We start from the raw sequence: 23,780 nt of genomic DNA on the forward strand, positions 1-23,780 counted from the left end.
TCGCCGGCCCGGCCCCGCCCCTACTGTCCGGTTTCCCCGCCTGCCCCGGCGGCCTCGCGCGCTCGCGGAGGGCTCCACTTCCGCCGGCAGCGTGGCCACGCCTCCTCTGGGCTGTCCCTCGGCTCCTGGGCGGGGCCTTCTGCCGCGCCACTCCCCCGGGAACCCTCGCCTGTTCGCGGGTCAAGCCGGCCCTATTGGGCAGTCTCTTCTTGATTCCTCCCCCGGAGAGGGCGGGGCGGCCGAGCGCCCCGAGGCTAGACGCCGCCGTCCGAGAGACGAGGGGGCGTGTAGGCGGTGACGCCCTGCAAAGTGGCCGGCGTGCTTATCATTACCGAGCTTCCGCGGGCCTGCAGAGCCTGGCGGACTCAGACTTCTCTCCGGAGCGGGATGCGGCCCTACCGCGACCTCACACTTCTCGCCGGCTTCCCGTGTTCCCGGGGCGGGGCTTGTGTTTTTACTTCCGGATCCCAAAGCTATGACACCGGAAGCCGGAAGCGGGGATTTCGACAGCGGAGTAGGGAAGGGCGACCGCGAAACTGGGACTTTCTCGGAGCGCCGGGGCCCTACCAGCGTTCACAGTCCGCCGCTCCCACCCTTCTCACGCCTGACGGACTCTGCTGACAGGTGTGGTCCTTTTCCCCAAAGACAGGGTTCCATCCGTGGGCGTTCCGCCGCCTCCGAAACTTCCCCCGGACGTTCAGGCTCCCCCCTCTTTTTTGGGCCCCAGCCCGTTCCTGCTGCGCGCTTCTGGAGCACTGGCCAAGGCGGGCCGATTCAGGACCCAGGTTACTTGGGCGGCGAGCTGGACTGTTTCTACTCCTCCCTCCTCCTCCACTGCGGGGTCTGACCCTACTCCTTGTGTGAGGACTCCTCTAGTTCAGAGACATATTCTGTTCACCAAACTTGACTGCGTTCTATCGAGGTCGTTAAATTCTTCGGAAATGCCTCACATATAGTTTGGCAGCTAGGTATCTGATTTCATATGCCTGTTTGCTCGTTTTGCAAGACAACATCTGCCTATCGTCATACTGTTTCTGTGATCTGAGAATGAATGGGCTCTCCTGGCACATTAGAGGAATAGCACGGAGGTCACTATAGCTGGAGCAGAGTGAGGGAGGGGAGCACAGTTGGAGAGGAAGGGATGGGGAACCCGATGGTACAGGGCCTTGTAGGCCGTTGTAGGGAGATTGGCTTTCACGCAGAAGGCAACGGGGATCCATGGTAGGGTTCTCAGTAGAGGAGGAATGTGATCGGAATTACGTCTTACACTGATCGTTCTAGCAGTGGTGGGGAGAACAGAGCATAGTGGGCAAGGGTAAAAGAAGGGCGACCTGTTAAGAGGTAATTGCAGTAATCCAGCTCAGAGACAGTGCTTTGAGCATTTTATTATTGGAAATTTCAAAAATGTACGAAAGTAGAAAAATTAGTATAGTAAATCTTTTTAGTTTGTTTGTTTTTGAGAGATGGAGTCTCGCTCTGTCGCCCAGGCTGGAGTGCAGTGGCATGATCTCAGCTCACTCTAACCTCCTCCTCCTGGGTTCAAGCCATTCTCCTGCCTCAGCTTCCCAGGTAGCTGGGACTGCAGGCATGCGCCACTATGCCCAGCTAATTTTTGTATTTTTAGTAGAGACGGGGTTTCACTATATGTTGGCCAGTCTGGTCTTGAACTCCTGACCTCAGGTGATCTGCCTGCCTCAGACTCCCAAAGTGCTGGGATTACAGGTGTGAGCCACTGCGCTCGGCCAGTATAGTAAATCTTACATTCACAGCTACCAACTTCAACAATTGAAGGTATCAACTTCTGACTAATTTTGTTTATATCCCTCGCAATCCTCTCCCATTATTATTTTATTTCTTTTTCTTTCTTTCTTTCTTTCTTTTTTTTTTTTTGAGACAGAATCTCGCTCTGTCACCAGGCTGGAGTGCAGTGGTGTGATCTCCACCCACTGCAACTTCCGCCTCCTGGATTCAAGCGATTCTCCTGCCTCAGCCGCTGGGACTACAGGTGTGCACCACCACACCCAGCTAATTTTTGTATTTTTAGTAGAGATGGGGTTTCATCATGTTGGCCAGGATGGTCTTGATCTCTTGACCTTGTCATCCGCCCGCCTCGGCCTCCCAAAGTGCTGGGATTACAGGCATGAGCCACCGCGCCCGGCCTCTTTTTTTTTTGAGACCCAGTCTCACTCTGTCGCCCAGGATGGAGTACAGTGGCACGATCTTGGCCCACCGCAACCTCCATCTCCCAGGTTTGAGTGATTCTCCTGCCTCAGCTTCCCAAATAGCTGGGATTACAGGCGTGCACCATCACTCCCAGCTATTTTTTTTTTTTTTTTTTGTATTTTTGGTAAATACAGGGTTTTGTCATGTTGGCCAGGCTGGTCTCGAATTCCTGACCTCAAGTGATCCACCTGCCATGACCTCCCAAAGTGCTGGGATTACAGGTGTGAACCACCATGCCTGGCCACCACTATTATTTTCAATAACAGCTTGAGATATCATTAGCATGTCACACAGTTCATCCATTTAAAGTGTACAATTCAATGGTTTGTTGTATGTATATTCACAGGACATTTTCGTCACCCCTCAAAGAAACCCCATACCCTTTAGCTCAGCTTATCTTCCCCTCAGCCCTAAGTGGCTCTCCCCAGCAACCTTTAATCCACTTTATGTCTCTGTGGATTGGCCTGTTGTAGGCATCTTATATAAATAGACTCATACAATGTTTAATCTTTTGTGACTTGTTTATTTCTCAGCATATTTGCAAGATTTGTTCATGTTATAGCATGTGGATGTACTAGATTTTGTTTATTCATAGTTGATGGACATTTGGGTTGTTTCCACTCTCTGGCTGCTATGAGTAATGCTGCTACAAGCATTCATGTGGAGACATGTGTTTTCATTTCTCTCGGGTATATACCTAGGAGTTTTCCCATTATTTGGAGGTGAATTCAGACATCATCTTTAAACATTTAAGTGTGCCTCTCTCTAAGACAGGACTCTGAAAAACAACCACAATATCATTATGACACCTAAAATAGTTAATGTTAATTGCTCAGTGTGATCAGATCGGTTGGGGGATACATTTTAACAGGATTTCTTGATGGATTAGATGTGCTCTTGTGTGTGTGTGTGTGTGTGTGTGAGAGAGAGAGAGAGAATCAAAAAAGACTTTTGACAGCTGGAGGATGGATTCGCCATCAGCTGATAACAAAGAAGGCCTTGGGTAGATCTGGGTTTTGGGGACTGTCGGAGGTCTTAGAGAGGTTCGTTTTGAGAAGGCTACTAGATAACCAAGTAGAAATGTCGAGTTTGATAAATGAATGTGGAGTTTAGAAAAGAGGTCTAATTAAGCATCAAGATTGGAGTTCAAGGCATGAGACTGGACAGAATTCCTGTGGGAGTGAATGAAGTTACAGAGAAGAAGATGTCCTAGGACAGAGCCCTGGGGCACCCCAACATGAAGGATGGGAACCCAGTGAGAGTGCCTGGGCAGGAGTAGCCAGCAAGATAGGGAGGAAACCAGGAGAAGGGGCTGTTCTGAAAGCCAAGGGTGGAGTGCAGTGGCGCAATCTCAGCTCACTGCAACGTCCGCCTCCTGGGTTCAAGCGATTCTCTTGCTTCGGCCTCCCGAGTAGCTGGGACTACAGGCGCGTGTCACCACACTCTGCTAATTTTTTGTATTTTTTTTTTTTTTGAGATGGAGTCTCACTCTGTTGCCCAGGCTGGAGTGCAGTGGCGCGATCCCGGGTTCACGCCATTCTCCTGCCTCCCGGGTTCACGCCATTCTCTGCCTCCCGGGTTCACGCCATTCTCCTGCCTCCCGGGTTCACGCCATTCTCTGCCTCCCGGGTTCACGCCATTCTCCTGCCTCAGCCTCCTGGGTAGCTGGGGCTACAGGCGCCCGCTACCATGCCTGGCTAATTTTTTGTATTTTTAGTAGAGACAGGGTTTCACTGTGTTAGCCAGGATGGTCTCGATCTCCTGACCTCGTGATCCACCCGCGTCGGCCTCCCAAAGTGCTGGGATTACAGGCGTGAGCCACCGTGACCGGCAATTTTTTTTTTTTTTTTTTTTTTTTTTTTTTTAGTAGAGGCAGGGTTTCACCGTGTTAGCCAGGCTGGTCTCGATCTCCTGACCTCATGATTGGCCCGCCTCGGCCTCCCAAAGTGCTGGGATTACAGGTGTGAGCCACTGCGCCCGGCCAGACATTTTAATCTCACAGTTCTGGAGACTAGAAGTCCAAAACCAAAGGGTTAGCAAGCCCACACCCTCAAAGGCTCTAAGAGGGCGATCCTCCCTTGCCTCTCCCAAGCTTCTGCCCCATTTATTCCTGGGCTTGTGGCTGCCTCACTCCAGTCTCCGGGGCAGTCCCGACATGGCCTCCTCCCCTTGCATCTCCCTCTGGCTTCTCTCTTCTGTCTCTCATAAAGACATGTTGTTGGATTTAGGGCCCACCCACGTCACCCAGAATGATCTCATCTTGAGATCCTACATCTGCAAAGACCCTTTTCCCGAATCACATATGTTTCAGGGGTTAGAACATGGGCATATCTTTTCTGGGGGCTACCATTCAGCCCACTACACTCGATGAGGGGCCGGTACCCTCCACTTCTCCTGCTTGGAGGTGTGTAGGGGATCAGGATTCCCAGCATACTGACATCTCCCTCCACAAACAGTCCTGTCCCGACTCTCCCACCTCTGGTGAAATTCTTCTATTTCCAGCCTGGAGCTAGGCCTTTTCAAGTCCCACATGGGTGGTCCAGCACCTCCCTTTGGAATGGGAGTATCTGCTACCCCTTAGACTGAAAACCCACTTTAGCATCTTGATACACTAGGTGAATTACCAGCATTCTGTTTAAAATGTAGCCCCAGAATTCATAGGCTTTTTCTGCTGGGTAAGGATGTGGGTCTCCTGTGACTCCCCTGCTGCCTTTCTCTTTCAGCCCTTGCCCTGTTGGATGAATAGGCACCTCTGGAAGAGCCAACTGTGTGAGATGGTGCAGCCCAGTGGTGGCCCGGCAGCAGATCAGGACGTACTGGGCGAAGAGTCTCCTCTGGGGAAGCCAGCCATGCTGCACCTGCCTTCAGAACAGGGCGCTCCTGAGACCCTCCAGCGCTGCCTGGAGGAGAATCAAGAGCTCCGAGGTGAGGAAAGAGTCAGGGTATCCAGCCCTGCTGAGGGGAAGGCGTCTTCTCCCCACCTGCACCTCTGCGTTTCCTGGGCCTGGGGTGGGGATGTGCTGCCCTCCCTCTTGGTTTCAGGAAGTAGACTCTGAGATGCAGATTAGCGGGGAGGAAGTTTAGCGTGCTCTCAGGACCAGTACTGGGAAGGGAAAGGAGGGACAGGGGAAGAAGCCGGGGAGGGCAGAGGGAGAAGCACGCTGCCGGGTAGGCTCCAGGACAGCCTTGCTGGACCTTACAGGGAGCTCTGGAGCTGGAATGAACCTTCCAGGTTGGACCAACATGTCCAGGCCTCTGTGTCCCTGCACTGAGCACTTATGAAGTGCTGTCCATCCTGGGACAGGGCAGAGTCGGCCCTGGGAAGAGGCGTGGTCTGCCCAGAGAGGGGGTGGGGTCTGTCCTGGAAATGGGCGGGGCATGCCCTGGTAGAGGGGCGTGGTCTGTCTTGGGAAGGAAGGGGCGTGGTCTGTCTTGGGAAGGAAGGTGCGTGGCCCCCACAGGCAACATTCCTCTGGGGCAATCCCGGCGCACACCTCAGCGGAGGTGAAGGCTGACTTCCCACACCCAGTGGCTGGGACTGGGGAGTTCTTTCCTAGACTGCCATCCGGGCGCCCCTCACCCTCTTGCTGCTCAGCTCCAGGTCGTCGTGGGTTCAGGGCTCAGCTGCACGCTCCTGCCCGCGCCCTGGGCGTGACGGCACCCCCAGCCCCTGCCATTCTTCCCCCTCACCCCCTCTCCTTGCCACTGCTCTGCATTGTCCTGGGTTAGCCTGGCAGGGCCAGGTGGCACCCGCCATATACTCTTGCCTTTCTGCTGCGGGGGCCTTCTAAGCCGCGGGTCCCAGAGCTGCAGGGAGGGGCGGCATAGACTCCCCACATGGCTCACTGGGTGTGGTGGGGCCTGTAGCCCTTTTTGTTTCATCCTTTGGTTCCTGCTGGGGACTCAGGCCTAAGTGTCCACCCCATCGTGGAGGACAACACCCCTTCCTTGCAGGAGTCATCCCTGAGCTGGCACCTTCAATTGGCTCTCCGTGTCCTGGCTGGCTGGCAGCTCCTGGGCGAGGTGGCATGTGCCGTGACTACTAGAGACCGCTGTCATGGGCCCACTCCCCCGCCTTCTTTGCTGGAGTGTGGTCCGAGATGTTATGTGGGGCTCTGTGCTGACAAGTCACATAGTCTGTAGGCTTCAGAGAGTGGCTCTGGCTGACACCCCGTGGGCAGGGACAAGACCCATGCCTGCGATGTGTCTCCTCTTACTGTCAAGGCAAATCACCTTTCCTTCCATGGAGGAAGGGGTCAGTGCAGTCAGCTTGCTGTCAAGGGGCTGCTTGGTCTCCTCGACGGTGAGGCTGAATTGGAGAGGCCCTGCTGGAGCATGGAGACCCAACATGACCTGCCTGTTCCAGGACAGGGTCCCCCACCTCAGTGCCATCGGCACCTGGGGCTGGAGAATTCTCTTGTACGTTGTAGGGTGTGGAGCAGAGTCCCTGGCCTGTACCTGCTAGATGCCAGTAGCACCCATCCTGTTGTGACAACTAACAATATCCCCAGATATTTATTGCCAAATGACCCCTGGGGGATACAGTTGTCCCTGGTGAGACCCACTGTATTGGGATCTTCAGAGCACTGGTGCACAGAGAGGTGACAGCTAGACTGGGGGCTTCTGCTCATCCCCAGGAGAGTGCTCTATTGAGGGGGACTTGAGGGTGAGTGTTGCAGGCCAGCTGTGCAGGGACCCTGGCACAGCGTATGGCGCCCTTGCTTCCCTTCCAGGCTGTGTGTTCAGTGCAGCAGCTTCCCTCGGGCTCCAGGGACACAAGGAGGCCTCAAGGCTGTATTGACTCCCCCTGCTCCGCCTGACCTGAGCTTTGTGGGTGGCAAGTGAAACTTGGTAGCTCCATGTGTCAGGCCCTGGGCCAAGCCCCTAAGGGCCCAGAAGATGTCTGTCCCCCAAGATGTACATGCTTATGTCCATGGAGGAGGCTGTACTTAGAATGTTGAGGGAGAGATTCACGAAGAAGTTGCATGTCTCTAGTGTGTGACTCCACTAGTGTGAGACATGTCCAGAAGTGGCCAATCTGCAGAGGCAGATGCAGATGAGGAGGGTGCTGGGGGAGCGACTGCTTATGGGGTCCCGGAACTTTTCTGGAATTAGATAGTGCGAATGGTTGCACAACCTGATGGATACACCGAAAACTGCTGAATTAGTTAAAATAGTGAATTTGATGTCATGTGAATTTTACCTCAGTTCAGAACATTTTTTAAAAGACAAGTTGCCAGCCAGGTGCAGTGGCTCATGCCTGTAATCCGAGCACTTTGGGAGGCCCAGGCGGGGGGATCACCTGAGGTCAGGAGTTTGAGACCAGCTTGGCCAACATGGTGAAACCCCATCTCTACTACAAAAATTAGCCACACGTGGTGGCGGGCACCTATAATCCCAGCTACTTGGGAGGCTGAGGCAGGGAGAATTGCTGGAACCCAGGAGGTGGAGGTTGCAGTGAGCTGAGATCGCGCCACTGCACTCCAGCCTGGGCGACAGAGTGAGAGTCTGTCTCAAAAAAAAAGACAAGTTGCAGATGAGCTGAGCTTTGGGCAGAGCAAGCGGGATTCTGATGGGGGGTGGATGTTGCGCTCATCAGCAGGCAATAGTTAGTTGGTTGAGGGTTTTGATCACGGGGTAGCTACTGCCTGCCCCATTTTATCCAGCTCTGTAGTTGCTATAGAGTTGCTAGAACCTTGCCACATCACTTATCAGTTTTGTCACCTCAGAGGGCTTCTTCACTACTTGGGGTGTCTCCTGGGTGTGGGGCTCTCCTTCCTGTGGCCTCTGCTGACTGCCTGGCACTGGCACACATGCTCTGGTGAGGGGAGGACCAGCGGTTTTTCCCGTTTGTTTTCTGCTTCCTCGTTTAACCCTCCTCGTCTTGTAAGATGAATGTTCTTGTCTCTGTTCACTATGCAGATGAGGACTTTGAGGCTCAGAGACGCCACTAACTTGCCTGGTCCAAGCCTTTTGGGCCTCTCAGGCTGCAGCCAGCAATGCTGCAGTGAAGTTTGCCTGGGAGGCTGACCCTAGGAGTCTGCAGGCGTGTTAGGACCCCCGATCTAGAAGACAGCAGAGATGTAGGCCAGGGAGGACCAATACCGAGCATCTGAGGGCAGGCACACCTCAGACTGACCAGAATACAAATGAATTCGAGTCACTTACAAACAAAGTGGCATAAGGCCAGGCACAGTGGCCCATGCCTATAATCCCAGCACGTTGGGAGGCCGAGGTGGGAGGATTGCTTGAGGCCAACGATTTGAGACCAGCCTGGGCAACATAGCAAGACCTTGTCTCTACAAAAATAAAAATTCAAAAAAGTGGCATTTAACACATACTTTTTTTCTTTTTTTTGAGACAGAGTTTTGCTCTGTCCCCCAGGCTGGAGTGCAATGGCGTGATCTCGGCTCACTGCAACCTCCACCTCCCAGGTTCAAGTGCTTCTCCTGCCTTAGCCTCCCAAGTAGCTGGGATTACAGGCGTGTGCCACCACACTGGGCTAATTTTTGTATTTTTATTAGAGACGGGGTTTCACCATGTTGGCCAAGCTGGTCTGGAGCTCCTGACCTCAGGTGATCCACCCACCTTGGCCTCCCAAAGTGCTGGGATTACAGGCATGAGCCACTGTGCCTGGCCAACACATACTTTTAAGTGAAGCTGATGTGTTTGGTGTTATTTTCTTGCAGAAAGTGAGGGGCATTAGTGTAAAGGATTTTGGAAGTGTTTAAAGAAACAAAAGGGAGTGTTGAGACGCCATCCACCCCTGAGAGAAGCTGCGTGGTATTATGGCGGGGGTGGGGCACCAGGATGGGCGGCCCCACTTCTGGCCTCTGACTTCCTGAGCCTCAGGCCCATGTGGGCCCAGGCAGGGCCCGGCAGGCCGGGCTGCCCAGCTCCCCTCCACTGTCCCCTCTGCCACCAGATGCCATCCGGCAGAGCAACCAGATGCTGCGGGAGCGCTGCGAGGAGCTTCTGCATTTCCAAGCCAGCCAGAGGGAGGAGAAGGAGTTTCTCATGTGCAAGTTCCAGGAGGCCAGGAAACTGGTGGAGAGACTCAGCCTGGAGAAGCTCGACCTGAAGAGGCAGAAGGAGCAGGCTCTGCGGGAGGTGGAGCACCTGAAGAGATGCCAGCAGGTAGTCGGGGCAGGGCCAGGTTCTGAAAACCCGCGGTGACGCCAGTGTTCCACAAGGGAACCCGTGGTCGGGGGTCCCCCAAAGCGCCCTGGGGCTCAGTGCTGTGCCGGGAGGGCTCGGAACTCAGAAAAGCCGTCACACTCCCAGTTCCGGTTTATTACAAGGAAAGGACACAGGTTACGGTGAGCGAAGGCTCAGGGCGCACAGGGCGGGCTCCAGGAGAGACCAGGCGTGAGCTTCAGCGGCTCCTCGCCCAGGGGAGTTGTGCAGACGGCACCTGTTTCTTTCGGCAACAGTGTGGGACAGCGAGCACGGAGTCCCAACCGGGAAGCTCACCCCAGCCGTGGCGGCCGGGGTTTGCACGGGGGGTGGGCCGCGTAGGCACAGAGCGCCTGCGTGGCCAACTTTGGTCACTCGGCTGTAGCCACCAGAGGTCCAGCTGTGTGGCCCAAGGCTCCCCCCATAAATCGTGTCATTAGCACAGACCGCCTGGTTTCAGGGTCTTTGTGTGTGGGCTTGGCTGATCGCAGGATCCTGGCGATGGTAGTCAGGAAGGGGCTGTGCTCCCTTTGAGGGGCAAGGTGGAGAGAAGTGCCGGAGAGGAGACTTGCTGGCGGGTACCTGGCACTTGCCACAGCCAGGCTCCACTCCCCTGGGGAAAGGCGTGGATGGTGGGCTGTGCACGCCGCTCCACTCAGGGCTTAGAGCACCTGGCTTAAGGCGTTGATTTCCTGTGTGGGAAGTGGATGAGTTATCTACAGCTGCCGTGACCAAGCACCACAGACTGCGGGGCCGAAGCCACGGAAACGCGTGGCCTCCCGCTTCTGGAGGCCTGGAGGCTGAGCTAGCGGTGGTGCCGGCAGGGTGGGCTCCCCGCCAGGGCCGTGAGGGAGCTGCCTTCCAGGCCTCTCCACGGCGCCGGGGGCCGCCGGCTGCACCTCTCCAGCCTCCATCTCCGTCATCCTGTGGCCTTGTCCCCGCGGGCCTCTGTGCCTGTCCTCCTCTTTTGACAAGAACACCGGAGATACACAAAGGTACACAAAAGCGGGCCTTTGTTCAAGCTGGCAAAAGAGATTTTCTTCAGAAACCCCTGCTTGCGGGGGAGAGAGCTGAGCTCCGTTCCCGCCCCAGCAGAGGCGGCCTGGCCTTGCGAAGGGAGAAGGAGGGAGTCGGGAGGGGGCGAGTGCAGGCTCAGGTGAAAGATGACGGGGCAGCCAGCGTCCTTGCCACGAGGCCAGCCGTGGGTGGGAGCTGCCGGTGCTTACCAAGGTTGGGATGCTTCCGTCCCCGTGGAGAGTGGGAGACTGGGCCCCGCGCCTCCTGAGGTTTCCGTTTCCAAGGAGTGGCTGCGGGGCCCTCGGGAAAGCCCCTGGGTTGTGGGTGCTACACAGATGTCTCAAAGGGACAGGGTAAGCCCTTTGTAGTAAATGCTGTAAGAAAGGGAGGTCAGGTGTTGGCCGGAACAGACAGTAAATGCTCTGGGCAGCCCTGAGCGTTTCCAGACGGGAACTCACTCAAAAGGGGGCTGGGGCGTCCCGGGGGCGCGGCCTTAGGCTCCCAGAGGCCCCGTGAGGTGGTGGCCGGGTGTCTTCGGGCAGGGGTTTGAGTGCAGTGTGCCTGCCGAGAGGTTCTGCAGTTCCCAGTGTTTAACGAAATTCAGTGTCCACTCTTGATTTGCACAAACTCTCCCATCCTGGCGGCCCCGGGTGCGGACTGGGGCCTGTGTTTACTTTGCCCTATTCGTGTCTGGCCTCCTTTTGTCCCAAGTCTCAGAGAGACGGAGAGAGATCCCCTGCTGGGGCTGTAGCTGCAAGGCCACCGGGTTCAGCCCTCAAGGCCTGCTTGCCGGGGCAGTGACTAAGCCGTTGACAACCTCAAGGCAGCTTTGTGCTCCTTCGTCTGTTTGGGGATCTCTTTTTGCCCCATCTGTGTGTCACCCTGTGGCAGAGGGTTAAGGTGGGCAGCTGGGGAGGGTTGGGTGGCCCTTGGGCTCATGAGGCCCTAGGGCACCCAGGTTTGGGGGTGCCGAGGGCAGGAAAAAAGGCCTCATGGCGCGCAGGCCTCAGCCGCTTGCGGGTTGCCCCAGGCTTGCGGATGGCAGGAGTGGGCCGCTGGGGAGAAAGCAGTGCTGACAGGAAGTGGCTTTTTATCCTGCAGCAGATGGCTGAGGACAAGGCCTCTGTGAAAGCCCAGGTGACGTCCTTGCTCGGGGAGCTGCAGGAGAGCCAGAGTCGCTTGGAGGCTGCCACTAAGGAATGCCAGGCTCTGGAGGGTCGGTGAGTCGGGGGAGCCGGCTCCGGAGACCGCTTCCAGGGTTTCCAAAAGCAATGAGGTGGGTTTAGGGGCCTCCAGGGTGCTCCTTGATGAGGATAGACCGGGGCAGGCTGCGTAAACACGTCGGGGCAGACGTCGGGAGAGGTCTGGGCCAGGCATCCGGGACCTGGGTCCCAGCCGGCTCTCCGCACTCTGTGACCCTTTGATGGAGTTTGGATTATTTCCTTAGGAGGCATTTTGGGGGCCCCGAGCCCACACCCACAGTGTCTAGTTCTCTGGAAGGACTTCTGGGACCGGCGCACAGTCGCCCTCGTGGCTGAGGTTGATGACAGGGAAAAAGGCACAGGGCAGGAGCCGCCAGGGCAGGAGCCGTGGGGGGAGTTGGAGAAGCCCTGTCCCAGCCTCCCGCCGCCCTGCGAGCGGCACAGTGAGAAGCGCCTCCCACACGGGCCATGTTCCTGCCCAGGGATGCCCGCTAGAGACTCAGCGCCCTGGGTGTTTACTGGGGGCAGGTCCTGTCAGCGCCCTCTGCCAGGCAGGTACCTAAATCCCCGACTCCCAGCAGCAGAGCGGGTGCTCACGTCAACCACGTTCTTCCTACAAATGGCCTAGGTGCAGGGACCGCCCTGACCACTAGAGAAAGTGTCACTGTGGCAAGGGAACTTCACCAGCCAAGGGCCAACCTTGCCAGCCGGTGGCCTCAGGCCTGCTGGTTACTCTCTTTTGCAAAGGGGTCTTGGTTCTTGTGAGTGGGACCATTGGGTCAAAGGGCAGGGAGGTTTCTGTGGTTCTCATTCGGTCCTGCTTCTGCCCTCCAGACAGATGGATCAGCTGCCAGGGGGGCCCCAGCCATCCCAGCACAGTAGGCGGTCAAGGTGCACTTGGGGCAGCCAGCAGGGCAGAGGGGAGGGGAGCTCGACCGAGGCTCTGATGGGCAGAGGGAACCCGTGCAGGGTGTGGGGGCAGTATGCAGGCAGGCGCGGAGGGGAGAGCCAAGCAGCCAGGCCTGCCAGGCAGAGTTGGGGTGACTGGAGAAGGGCCGTGTCTGCCTGTGGCCAGAGGCCACCCAGGACCTGGACAGATGCACCCACCATTGTCCCTGCAGTGAGGCTGTGGAAGGTCTTGGTGTGGTGGGATGAGGCCAGACCCTGGAAACTGGAGGTTAAGGGAGCTGTAGGGGGGCAGGTGTGGGAACTGAGCATCCGAGCAGGTCGTCTGGGACTCCAGCAGAGCTCTGGGCAGCAGCAGGGATGGGGCCGAGGCCCGGTCTGCATTGAGCTCAGTGCTTGCACGCCCAGGTGGGCAGTCTCTCATTTTTGGAACAGCAGTCTCTCCTGACCCCCTCCACTGAGACTGCTTTTGCTGGGGCCCCCAGCAGCCCCCCACGTGGAACTCCACGGGCAGTTCCGAGGGCTCCTCTCACCTGGCCCCAGCACTGCGGGATGCAGGCGACCCCATCCTTTTCTCGGACCACCCCCTTCCCCTGGCTTCCAGGTCTCCTTGCCATCTGTACTTGGTCACCTGCTGGGCCCCTGCATTGAAGCAAACACGTCTTAAGCAAAGCTCCTCACCTGCTGCTCCCACCTGGCCCCCTGCAGTTGTCCTCGTGTCTGTTGACGGTGCCTCCACCCTGCCGCCTGGCATCAGCTCGCAGTCACAGGGTGTTCAGAGCCGACCCCCACCCCCCGCCCACGCCCTGCGCATAGCCCCTCCCGTCCCCCCGTTCGTCCTCCCTGAGTCTGCTCTTTCCCCGTGCCAGGGCCCGGGCGGCCAGCGAGCAGGCGCGGCAGCTGGAGAGTGAGCGCGAGGCGCTGCAGCAGCAGCACAGCGTGCAGGTGGACCAGCTGCGCATGCAGGGCCAGAGCGTGGAGGCCGCGCTCCGCATGGAGCGCCAGGCCGCCTCGGAGGAGAAGTGAGTCAGCGGGGGCGGGGCCGCACTGCAGGGTCTGTGGTTCTACACTTGATCTTAGCCGAAAGGCTGAGAAGTGTCGGGTCCATGGTTCTTTCTGCCTTCTGAGGACTCCTTCAGATTCTGCCTGTGGCTGTGGGCCCATTCTATCCCTTAGCCTTGCTAACGGTAGAGGCGACCATGATGACACCCGGTTTGTCTTTGATACAGTCATGCCATCTGCTCTCCAGACCACGTTTCACTGCGTGTCCACACGTGGCCTTTTTTGTAGTTTTTTTTTCCTAGCCACTAGGTCATCAGGGGACTTGTCCTTTAAAACCCCTTCTAGGCCAGGTGCTGTGGCTCACGCCTGTAATCCCAACACTTTGGGAGGCCAAAGTGGGTAGATGGCTTAAGCCCGGGAGTTCCAAGACCAGCCTGGGCAACAGAAAGACAACAAAAATACCCCCAAACCCCCCCTTCTACCAGCATCCAATCTGGGACCTCAGGTTCCTGTGCTTGGCGTGCCTTTTCAGTCTCCTTTAATCTAGAACAGTTCCCCTGCCTTTCTGAGCTGTTTGTGAAGTTCACAGTTTTGAACAGTGCAGGGTAGTTCCATTGTATTATTACTATTATTTTCAAGACAGGGTCTTGCTCTACCGTCCGGGCTGGAGTGCAGTGGCATAATCTCGGCTTACTGTACCTTCCGCCTCTTGGTCTCAAGCGATCCTCCCAGGTAGCTGGGACTATAGGCGCAGGCCAGCACACCTGGCTAATTTTTGCGTTTTTGGTAGAGGTGGCGTTTTCCCATGTTGCCCGGGCTGGTCTTGAACTCCTGAGCTCAAGCGATCCTCCTGCCTTGGCTTCTCAAAGTGTTGGGATTATGGGCGTGAGCCACTGCGTCTGGCCGCGATTTTATTATAAACATTAAAAATACTAGCTTTTAGGAAAACGATATTAACTGCCTGGTGACCAGCCCACCAAAGCCTGCTTTAGAGTTGACGGCCTCAGGAGTCCTCACACAGCCTTGGAAGACCCCGTTCCAGGCCTGTGATGCGAGGGAGGGAAGGAAGGGGGTAGAGTTGGAAGCAGGCAGCACCGTGGCTGGACTGGCATGAGGTGGTTTCTCCAGCAAAAGCTCCCTTTCCTCAGGAGGAAGCTGGCCCAGTTGCAGGTGGCCTATCACCAGCTCTTCCAAGAATACGACAACCACATCAAGAGCAGCGTGGTGGGCAGTGAGCGGAAGCGAGTGAGTGCGGCCACTGGGGCTCTAGGGCTGGCCTTGCCTCTTCCTCTCCCCGTGGCCCTGAACCTTGAGAATGGGTAGACCTGCCTTAGACTTGGCTTAGACCTGTGTCAGGCTGCAGCTGCGACAGCTCAGGGAAGCTGTGGGGAGATGGCAACCCCAGGATGTTGCTGTCAGGAGTGTCAGCAGGCCATCTTAATGGGGGGCTGGGCCAGAGCCTTGGGGTGCTCCCTCTGTGGGGCTGGGGACATCTTGTCTCCATGGACATTCCCTCTTGCCAGCCATCGCCATCTGGCACCTGGCTCAGCTTCCCCCAAGCCAAGGTAAGCCCGACAGCATTTCCACCCCAGTGTTGGCTGGGAGCCTTTTCCTAGTTTGTCCTCATCAGACCTAACCTGGGTGCAGTTTGCTAGTGATCACATTTTAGCAGGACACCGTCCATCGTAAGTGTACGCAGAGGAGATTTATAAGGACAAAGCCTGAAGCCAGGTCACATGGGGAAGAGTTAGCTACAAAACTGGCCACTTAATCTCTGGAGGGGGGCGTTGGTGGGGTGTGTCTGTGTGTGTCTCAGGGGGCTGGAGATGCCTGCGTGGGAGGAGTGCACCTCTGACCAGGTGGCAGAGTGGAAGGACTGAGGGCTCTCAGCTGAGCTGTGCACATGGCGGGCACGGGACCGGCTCGCTGTGAGTGGGTGTGGCCTGTGTCCTGTGAAGGGTGGGAGGAGGGCTGTGGAGCTGGGGATTCTGGGAAGGGAATGTCGGCCCAGCTGGGAGGTTGTACCAGATGACCTCAGCGGCCTCTTCAGTCCTGAAAAAAACCTCAGCGTCTCCTCTGTCGTTTTGGGCCGTGACAGGACGCAGCCATCTCCCTGTGCACGCTGAGATCCTGCAATGGGCCCTCAAATCAGGGGCTGGCATCACCCAGCCTGGTCAGCCAGGGCCACTCTTTCATCCTTCTCAGTTCTTCTCAGCCAGCCTCGCCCTGGGCTGACGAGGCTCCGTCAGCTCCCCTTGCCCGTCCTTAGGGAATGCAGCTGGAAGATCTCAAACAGCAGCTCCAGCAGGCCGAGGAGGCCCTGGTGGCCAAACAGGAGGTGATCGATAAGCTGAAGGAGGAGGCCGAGCAGCACAAGATTGTGATGGAGACCGTTCCGGTGCTGAAGGCCCAGGTGAGGGCCCTCCTCTCTGACCCACCCTGGCACTGGGACCTGGAGTGTCTCTTTGGCGTCTTTTTTTTTTTTTTTTTTTTTTGCTTTTGCTTTTTGAGATTGAGTTTTGCTCTTGTTGCCCAGGCTGGAGTGCCACTAGTGGCACGATCTTGGCTCACTGCAACCTCTGCCTCCCGGGTTCAAACAATTCTCTTGCCTCAGCCTCCTGAGTAGCTGGGATTACAGGCGCCTGCCACCATGCCCGTCTAATTTTTGTATTTTTAGTAGAGACAGGGTTTCACCATGTTGGCCCAGCTGGTCTCGAACTTCTGGCCTCAGGTGATCTGCCCACCTCCGTCTCTCAAAGTTCTGGGATTACAGGCGTGAGCCACCGCACCCGGCCTCTTTGGCATCATTTTGTAGTGGCCTTTCGTAAGCTTCTGAGCCACTTGTGCTGCTCCTTAGACCTCTCGGTGAGCTTGGCATTACTCGCCGTTTCCTCTGTTACGAGGAAACATTACTGGTATCTGTTTCCTCTGCGCCGCTGGGGGCTCTGGCAGGACAGCAGTGGGTTCTGCTTTGTTCCTGTGGTGCCTGGCACAGTGCCTGGTGGGTGGCTGGCTTGTGGCGGGCACATCCCTTTCTGTTGGATTTGCCAGGCGGATATCTACAAGGCGGACTTCCAGGCTGAGAGGCAGGCCCGGGAGAAGCTGGCTGAGAAGAAGGAGCTCCTGCAGGAGCAGCTGGAGCAGCTGCAGAGGGAGTACAGCAAACTGAAGGCCAGCTGTCAGGAGTCGGCCAGGTGGGCCTCTGAGAGCGTGCCCGTGTGAGCAGTGGGTGCGACACTGGGGGGTCGCCAGTGGTGACCACAGGAGACGGATGGCTCCTGGTGTTCTGGGTTAGGGCTCACTGTGGTCCCTCTCCTCTCACCTGAGCTTCCAAGAGCTGCTTTGACACTAGTCCAGCCAAGGAGCTTTACAGAAATGCGTGCCTTGACTGGACGGTTTCTGTTTTCAAAGGATCGAGGACATGAGGAAGCGGCATGTCGAGGTCTCCCAGGCCCCCTTGCCCCCCGCCCCTGGTGAGTGAGCGAGAACTGGGCCTGCGGGAGGAGGTGGGTGGGGAGGGCAGGTGCTGCGCCGCGGGAGGTCACAGTTCGACCTTCCTGTTGCTCTCTGGAGACTTGACGGCGGGAGCTCGTGTAGGCCACCCCATCGGTAGCCCACCCCCTTCCCCGAGGCTAAGGGAGGCATGCCGTGGTAGCGGCGGCTCCTGGTCTTACATGAGTGGCCTGTGAGACCAGGCCTGCCATTGACAGTCCTGCCAAGTCTCCATCCCCCTCCATCCTCCCCTTCCCTCTGACTCTTCTCTTTTCCCAGCCTACCTCTCCTCTCCCCTGGCCCTGCCCAGCCAGAGGAGGAGCCCCCCCGAGGAGCCACCTGACTTCTGCTGTCCCAAGTGCCAGTATCAGGCCCCTGATATGGACACCCTGCAGATACATGTCATGGAGTGCATTGAGTAGGGCCGGCCAGTGCAAGGCCACTGCCTGCCGAGGACGTGCCCGGGACCGTGCAGTCTGCGCTTTCCTCTCCCGCCTGCCTAGCCCAGGATGAAGGGCTGGGTGGCCACAACTGGGATGCCACCTGGAGCCCCACCCAGGAGCTGGGCGCGGCGCCTTACGCTTCAGCTGTTGATCCGCTCGTCCCCTCTTTTGGGGTAGATGCGGCCCCGATCAGGCCTGACTCGCTGCTCTTTTTGTTCCCTTCTGTCTGCTCGAACCACTTGCCTCGGGCTAATCCCTCCCTCTTCCTCCACCCGGCACTGGGGAAGTCAAGAATGGGGCCTGGGGCTCTCAGGGAGAACTGCTTCCCCTGGCAGAGCTGGGTGGCAGCTCTTCCTCCCACCGGACACCGACCCGCCCACCGCTGTGCCCTGGGAGTGCTGCCCTCTTACCATGCACACGGGTGCTCTCCTTTTGGGCTGCATGCTATTCCATTTTGCAGCCAGACCGATGTGTATTTAACCAGTCACTATTGATGGACATTTGGGTTGTTTCCCATCTTTTTGTTACCATAAATAATGGCATAGTAAAAATCCTTGTGCATTAGTCGTGCGTTATCTTTGGCATAGACTCTGAGAAGTGACACCACTGAGCATGGGCGATGGGGTAGATGGTACCTGAGCCCCTTCCTCCTTGGAGCTTGGTTTCCCATCTCTCCCCACCCCCTATTTCCCTAGCCTTGCCAAGGAGGAGGTGGGAAAGCCCGTTTGGGTTTTTGTCATTCGCTAGGCCATGCAGTTCTCTGTTAAGAGTGAGCTTAAACATCTTTCCTGAGGCTTTAAGGACCTTTTTTAGTTCTGCTTCTGAATGGGCTGCTCATATCATATATATATATGTACATGTATAGGTGTGTATATGTATATGTATGTGTGTGTGTGTGTGTGTGTGTATGTGTGTATATATATATATTTTTTTTTTTTTTTTTTTTTGAGACAGAGTTTTGCTCTTCTCGCCCAGACTGGAGTGCAGTGGCGTGATCTCAGCTCACTGCAACCTCTGCCTCCTGGGTTCAAGCGATTCTCCTGCCTCAGCCTCCCTAGTAGCTGGGACTACAGGCGCCTGCCACCACGCTCGGCTAATTTTTGTATTTTTAGTAGAGATGGGGTTTCACCATGTTGGCCAGGCTGGTCTCGAACTCCTGACCTCACGTGATCCACCTGCCTTGGCCTCCCAAAGTGCTGGGATTACAGGTGTGAGCCACTGTACCTGGCCAATTTTTGTATTTTTAGTAGAGATGGGGGTTTCACCACTTTGGCCAGGCTGGTCTCAAACTCCTGACCTCAGGTGATCTGCCTGCCTCAGCCTCCCAAAGTGCTAGGATTACAGGTGTGAGCCACTGCGCCCCGCTGGGCTGCTCATATCTTTTATCCGTTTTTCTACTGGGTTATCTTTTGTTGCTCAGCTTTTAGAAACTCTTTGTCCATGAGCAGGATTAGGTTTGTGGCTGTGATAGAAATTGCAGATATCTTTTCCTGCTTTGACCTCGCTACTAGTGTTTCTTTGTTTTTTGTTTTGAGATAAGGTCTCTGTCACCCGGGTGGGAGTGTAGTGGCACAATCAGAGCTCACTGCAGCCTTGACCTCCTGAGTTCCAGCAGTCCTCCTGCCTCGGCCTTGCGAGTAGCTGGGATCACAGGCGTGCGCCACCACACCCTGCTAAACTACTGGTGCTTCTCAGCCTCGAAGTTTTTTTTTCTTTATGTAGTCACATTTATCCATTTTTTCCCCCTTTTACTGCTTTGAGTTTGGAGTCGTCATGACCACCTTGTGGTCTGTGGGAAGGATGCTTCACACATGAGCACTTTTCTTTTTCTACCACCGAAGCGTGCTCTTGTCTTCACCAAGAGTGTTGTTGCCCAGTGTGACTGGTGGTGGCTGTTTCATCATATTCCAGAAGTTTGTGATGCCATTTCCCACACTGGCCCCAATTAGGAAGAACAGACGACTCTACTTGTTTTGCAAGATTCTGGAAATTTCCTGGGGTGTCAGAGCCCTGGGCATTAACCCTGCAATTGTAGCAAAGGAAACAAAGTTGGAAGTTGACTCCCCAGCACCCGGGCCTTCCTTCCTGCCCTCCTCCAAGCTGCCCTGGTTGGGAACGGGATATCGTGAATCCACCCTGAGGCTTCCGCACAGGGCTTCCTGCTATTTGACAGTGTGAGGCTGGCTAGAATTGGGATATGAGGCCTTCTAAAAATTAACCTGGCCTGAGGGCTTTCTCAGCATCTGGGGGCGGGGTGTGGGGGCGGGGAGTGACCTTTCCCCTTCTTCAAGCCAGGTGCCCATCAGATTCTACTTGGGAAAATGTGAAAGGCACAGACAGCTTCTCTGCTCACGGGTGCTGCACTTAAATCCTAATCTTGCAATTTTTCTACAAGAGCACTTTACATTTTTTTTTGGAGGGAGGGTGTATGAGTAGACGGTGGCTGCTGTAACAAAGTACTGCACACTTGGGGCTTAAAACAACAGAAACTCCTTCACAGTGTTGGAAGCCACAGTCTGCAATCAAGTTGTCAGCAAGGCTGGTTTCTTTTTTCTTTCTCTTTCTTTCTTTCTTTCTTTCTTTCTCTTTCTTTCTCTTTCTCTTTTCCTTTCTTCCTCTTTCTCTTTCTCTCTTTCTTTCTTGTTGGATACAGTCTTGCTCTGGCACCCAGGCTGGAGTGCAGTGGCGCCATCTCAGTTCACTGCAACTTCCGCCTCCAGGGTTCAAGCAATTCTTGTGCCTCAGCCTCCCGAGTATCTGGGATTACAAGTGCCCGCCACTACGTCCGGCAAGGCTGGCTTCCTCTGCAGGTGCCAAGAGAATCGTTTACAGGCCTCTGTCTTAGCCTCTGCTGGTTGCTTATAGAGCCATCACCCTAGTCTCTGCCTCTGTCATCACACAGTCTCTTCCTCTTCGTCTGTGTCTTCCCTTTTGTCTCATAAAGGACACCAGTCATTGGATGTAGGGCCCACCTGGATAATCCAGAATGATCTCCTCATCTCGGCATTCATTACATCTGCAAAGACCCTTTTCCCAAAGAAGGTCACACCCATAAGATATGCACGTATCTCTTCAGGGCCATCACACAACCCAGTATGGGGACATATTCCAGTGCACACAGATGAGGGCAAATGCAGCAGCAGTGCCTGGGAGCTGGAAAAACACCCCTGCTTGGGCCCCCTGGACCAACTGAGTCAGAATCTTGGTCGAGACCCACCGCCCTGCCCGGAGGTGGGGCTGCCTCCTCCCTCCTCCGGTAGCACAGTGTAGGGTTGACCGTACACCAGACACCAAGGATTTAAAACCATACCATTTGCGCAGAAGTACGGCATTCCAGGGTTTTCCTTTTCGGCTTTACTTAGGTTGAGCTTCCAGAACAACTGGTCGGATTACTCTTGGGAGGGAACCAGCCTGCCTGCCCTATTGGCTGCGGCCCCTTGATCCACAAACGAAGCCCACCCCTGCCGGAGCTTGTGGCGTTCTCTGGTGTTCATGCGCGCTCCCCCTCCTGCCGACCAATGCACAAGAACAGTGCGGGCGACCAGTAAGCACAGTGAGAAAGCATTTCACCCTCATCAGTAACTAAAACAACACCAAGTCTGACAGCAAGCAAAAAGTGATCTGAAAATGGCAACCGATGAAGCCCTAGGTGAGCGCTCTGCTGGCAAGGTGCAGGACAGCGGCCCTTGCAATGCTGCCCTTTCCGAGGGGGCCATTTGCTGGGATGGAGCAAGCCCGTAGGCAGCGTCCTCAGCCCTGGTGCGTAACCCTAAGAGAGAGTCGGGCACTCAACGATGACTCTGGCATTGGGAAGGTGCTTCACTTCATCATTTGTAGCTGCCAAAGGTCGGGGTGAGATAAGAGGCTGCGTATGTAACGATGTGGCCCGGCACAGCTGGCATTTTGAACATCTCCTCACACGCAACATGCCTTGTAGCATGTTGGTGTGAACAGGCCAGGTGACAAACTTATGGATAAAGCGTGACCCCAATAGAGAGGTAAAAGCTCTGAGTGCATACCCTGCTAACCTTTGGACGGACGTGAGTAGCTGGGTGGCCAGTAATGAGAAGTTTTCCTTACATGTTAATACATTTCCTAAATGCCTATCATTTGCACGCATTCCTTTGATACACAGAGAATACGTCTTCCCACACAGTCGCTCGGGTGGTAACGCAGCTTGGTTTTCTTCTGTGCCAGTGGCAGGGAAGAGCCCGCTGTTGACACAGCCTCTCAGCAAGGCACGGGGCAGGGGCTGACTGTGTCTCCTGGGGCTGTCGTGACCAAGCACCACAGACTGCGGGGCCGAAGCCACGGAAACGCGTGGCCTCCCGCTTCTGGAGGCCTGGAGGCTGAGCTAGCGGTGGTGCCGGCAGGGTGGGCTCCCCGCCAGGGCCGTGAGGGAGCTGCCTTCCAGGCCTCTCCACGGCGCCGGGGGCCGCCGGCTGCACCTCTCCAGCCTCCATCTCCGTCATCCTGTGGCCTTGTCCCCGCGGGCCTCTGTGCCTGTCCTCCTCTTTTGACAAGAACACCGGAGATACACAAAGGTACACAAAAGCGGGCCTTTGTTCAAGCTGGCAAAAGAGATTTTCTTCAGAAACCCCTGCTTGCGGGGGAGAGAGCTGAGCTCCGTTCCCGCCCCAGCAGAGGCGGCCTGGCCTTGCGAAGGGAGAAGGAGGGAGTCGGGAGGGGGCGAGTGCAGGCTCAGGTGAAAGATGACGGGGCAGCCAGCGTCCTTGCCACGAGGCCAGCCGTGGGTGGGAGCTGCCGGTGCTTACCAAGGTTGGGATGCTTCCGTCCCCGTGGAGAGTGGGAGACTGGGCCCCGCGCCTCCTGAGGTTTCCGTTTCCAAGGAGTGGCTGCGGGGCCCTCGGGAAAGCCCCTGGGTTGTGGGTGCTACACAGATGTCTCAAAGGGACAGGGTAAGCCCTTTGTAGTAAATGCTGTAAGAAAGGGAGGTCAGGTGTTGGCCGGAACAGACAGTAAATGCTCTGGGCAGCCCTGAGCGTTTCCAGACGGGAACTCACTCAAAAGGGGGCTGGGGCGTCCCGGGGGCGCGGCCTTAGGCTCCCAGAGGCCCCGTGAGGTGGTGGCCGGGTGTCTTCGGGCAGGGGTTTGAGTGCAGTGTGCCTGCCGAGAGGTTCTGCAGTTCCTAGCACCATCATTTTCTCCTCCTCAGACCCCTTGGTTCTCCTTCCACGTCCTGGCAGCTGCTTCGCAGGCTCCTTGCTGGTTCCTGTGTCTCCGAGCTGACTCCCGAATTCCCTTCCTCTCCTTGCTCAGACACTCCCCCTTTGTGACCTCGTCCATCTTCAAGGCCTTGATGCTGATGACAGATTTCTGTCTTCCAGTCCTGATCTGTTCCTTCACGAAAATGAGCCCAGTAGCCCGTCCAAGCCAGAAATGGACTTTTAGCCCCCACCCCCTGCCAACTCTGCCCTTTCCCTCATCCCCAGTTGCTTAAGCCAAAACGGATTCCTCTTCCTCTCGTGATCCAAACTCCTGAGTCCCTTCACCTTTTGCCTACACTATCACAGTGACCTCCTTGCTGCTTTCACACTGGAGAGCGTGGGCTCCCTGTGATCTACTCGCCACATGGCAGCCAGTGTCATCTGGTAAACCTTTGCTGAAACCCTGCCATGCCCTTCAGTTGCCCTGGAAACCTGAACTCATCCTCAGCCTGGCTCGCAGAGCCCTCATGCCACTGGGACGTCACGTTATGTCCCTCTCCTGCTGGCCCGCTGCACCCAGCCGCACCACATGCCGGCCGCACCGCACACACGCTGGCCTTTTGGCCCTTCCTCGAACACACGGCGCTTGTCCTTGTTGTCCCCTCATCTTTGCATGGCCGATTTCTTTTTCTCATTCAGCTCTAAGTTTAAACTTTCAACAGTTCTAAGCGTATCACCTTCTTCATCTTAAAGTCCTCATCCTAAATCACACTGCGCTGTTTTAACTCCCGGCTTGGCAGTCCAAACGGCCTCATTTATTCTGCTTTGTTTTCTCTCTCCTTCCACCAGAGGGAGAGCAGAGGCCTCCTCCAGCTCAGTCAGGCACCATCCCCCGGAACAGCAGTCTCCAACCTTTTTGGCACCAGGGACTGGTTTTGTGGAAGACGAGTTTTCCACAGACGGGGATGGGGCGTGGGATGACGTTTCGGGGATGAAACTCTTCCACTTCAGATCATCGGGCATTAGTCAGATGCTCCTAAGGAGCACACAACCTAGATCCCTCGCACACACAGTTCACGATAGGGTTTGCGCTCCTGTGAGAGTCTGAGGCCGCTGGCTGATGTGACAGGAGGCAGAGCTCAGGCGGTCAT

The 23,780-nt window shown here is 56.1% G+C and overlaps 2 protein-coding genes across 14 annotated transcripts in view; one reads left to right on the forward strand and one right to left on the reverse strand.

Annotated features, from left to right (window-relative positions):
• G6PD (glucose-6-phosphate dehydrogenase) overlaps positions 1-458 on the reverse strand; it is a 16,258-nt gene extending 15,800 nt beyond the window's left edge. For both annotated transcript variants that reach the window (XM_054676706.2, XM_054676705.2), the window contains exon 1: positions 333-458. The gene's annotated coding sequence lies outside the window, so the exon portion shown is untranslated. The remainder of the gene's footprint in view (positions 1-332) is intronic.
• The window catches only part of IKBKG (inhibitor of nuclear factor kappa B kinase regulatory subunit gamma), a 27,465-nt gene extending 5,900 nt beyond the window's left edge, over positions 1-21,565 (forward strand). The window contains exons 1-10 of one of the 12 annotated variants that reach the window (XM_063803965.1): positions 194-968; positions 4,947-5,148; positions 9,149-9,360; positions 11,521-11,636; positions 13,394-13,546; positions 14,675-14,771; positions 15,796-15,939; positions 16,578-16,720; positions 16,938-16,999; positions 17,298-18,025. In XM_063803965.1, the coding sequence (XP_063660035.1) occupies positions 4,962-5,148; positions 9,149-9,360; positions 11,521-11,636; positions 13,394-13,546; positions 14,675-14,771; positions 15,796-15,939; positions 16,578-16,720; positions 16,938-16,999; positions 17,298-17,440 (1,257 nt within the window). In that variant the 5' untranslated portion in view covers positions 194-968; positions 4,947-4,961 and the 3' untranslated portion in view covers positions 17,441-18,025. Of the gene's footprint in view, positions 1-193; positions 969-4,946; positions 5,149-8,912; positions 9,361-11,517; positions 11,637-13,393; positions 13,547-14,674; positions 14,772-15,795; positions 15,940-16,577; positions 16,721-16,937; positions 17,000-17,297; positions 18,026-20,823 lie in introns of those variants that run through there. The other 11 variants (XM_054676707.2, XM_054676713.2, XM_054676710.2 and 8 more) reach the window with 11 other exon arrangements.
• The last annotated feature ends 2,215 nt before the right edge of the window (positions 21,566-23,780 follow it).

This window comes from Pan troglodytes, chromosome X (genome assembly GCF_028858775.2).
Source record: "Pan troglodytes isolate AG18354 chromosome X, NHGRI_mPanTro3-v2.0_pri, whole genome shotgun sequence".
In the NCBI taxonomy this organism is placed as follows: domain Eukaryota; kingdom Metazoa; phylum Chordata; class Mammalia; order Primates; family Hominidae; genus Pan; species Pan troglodytes.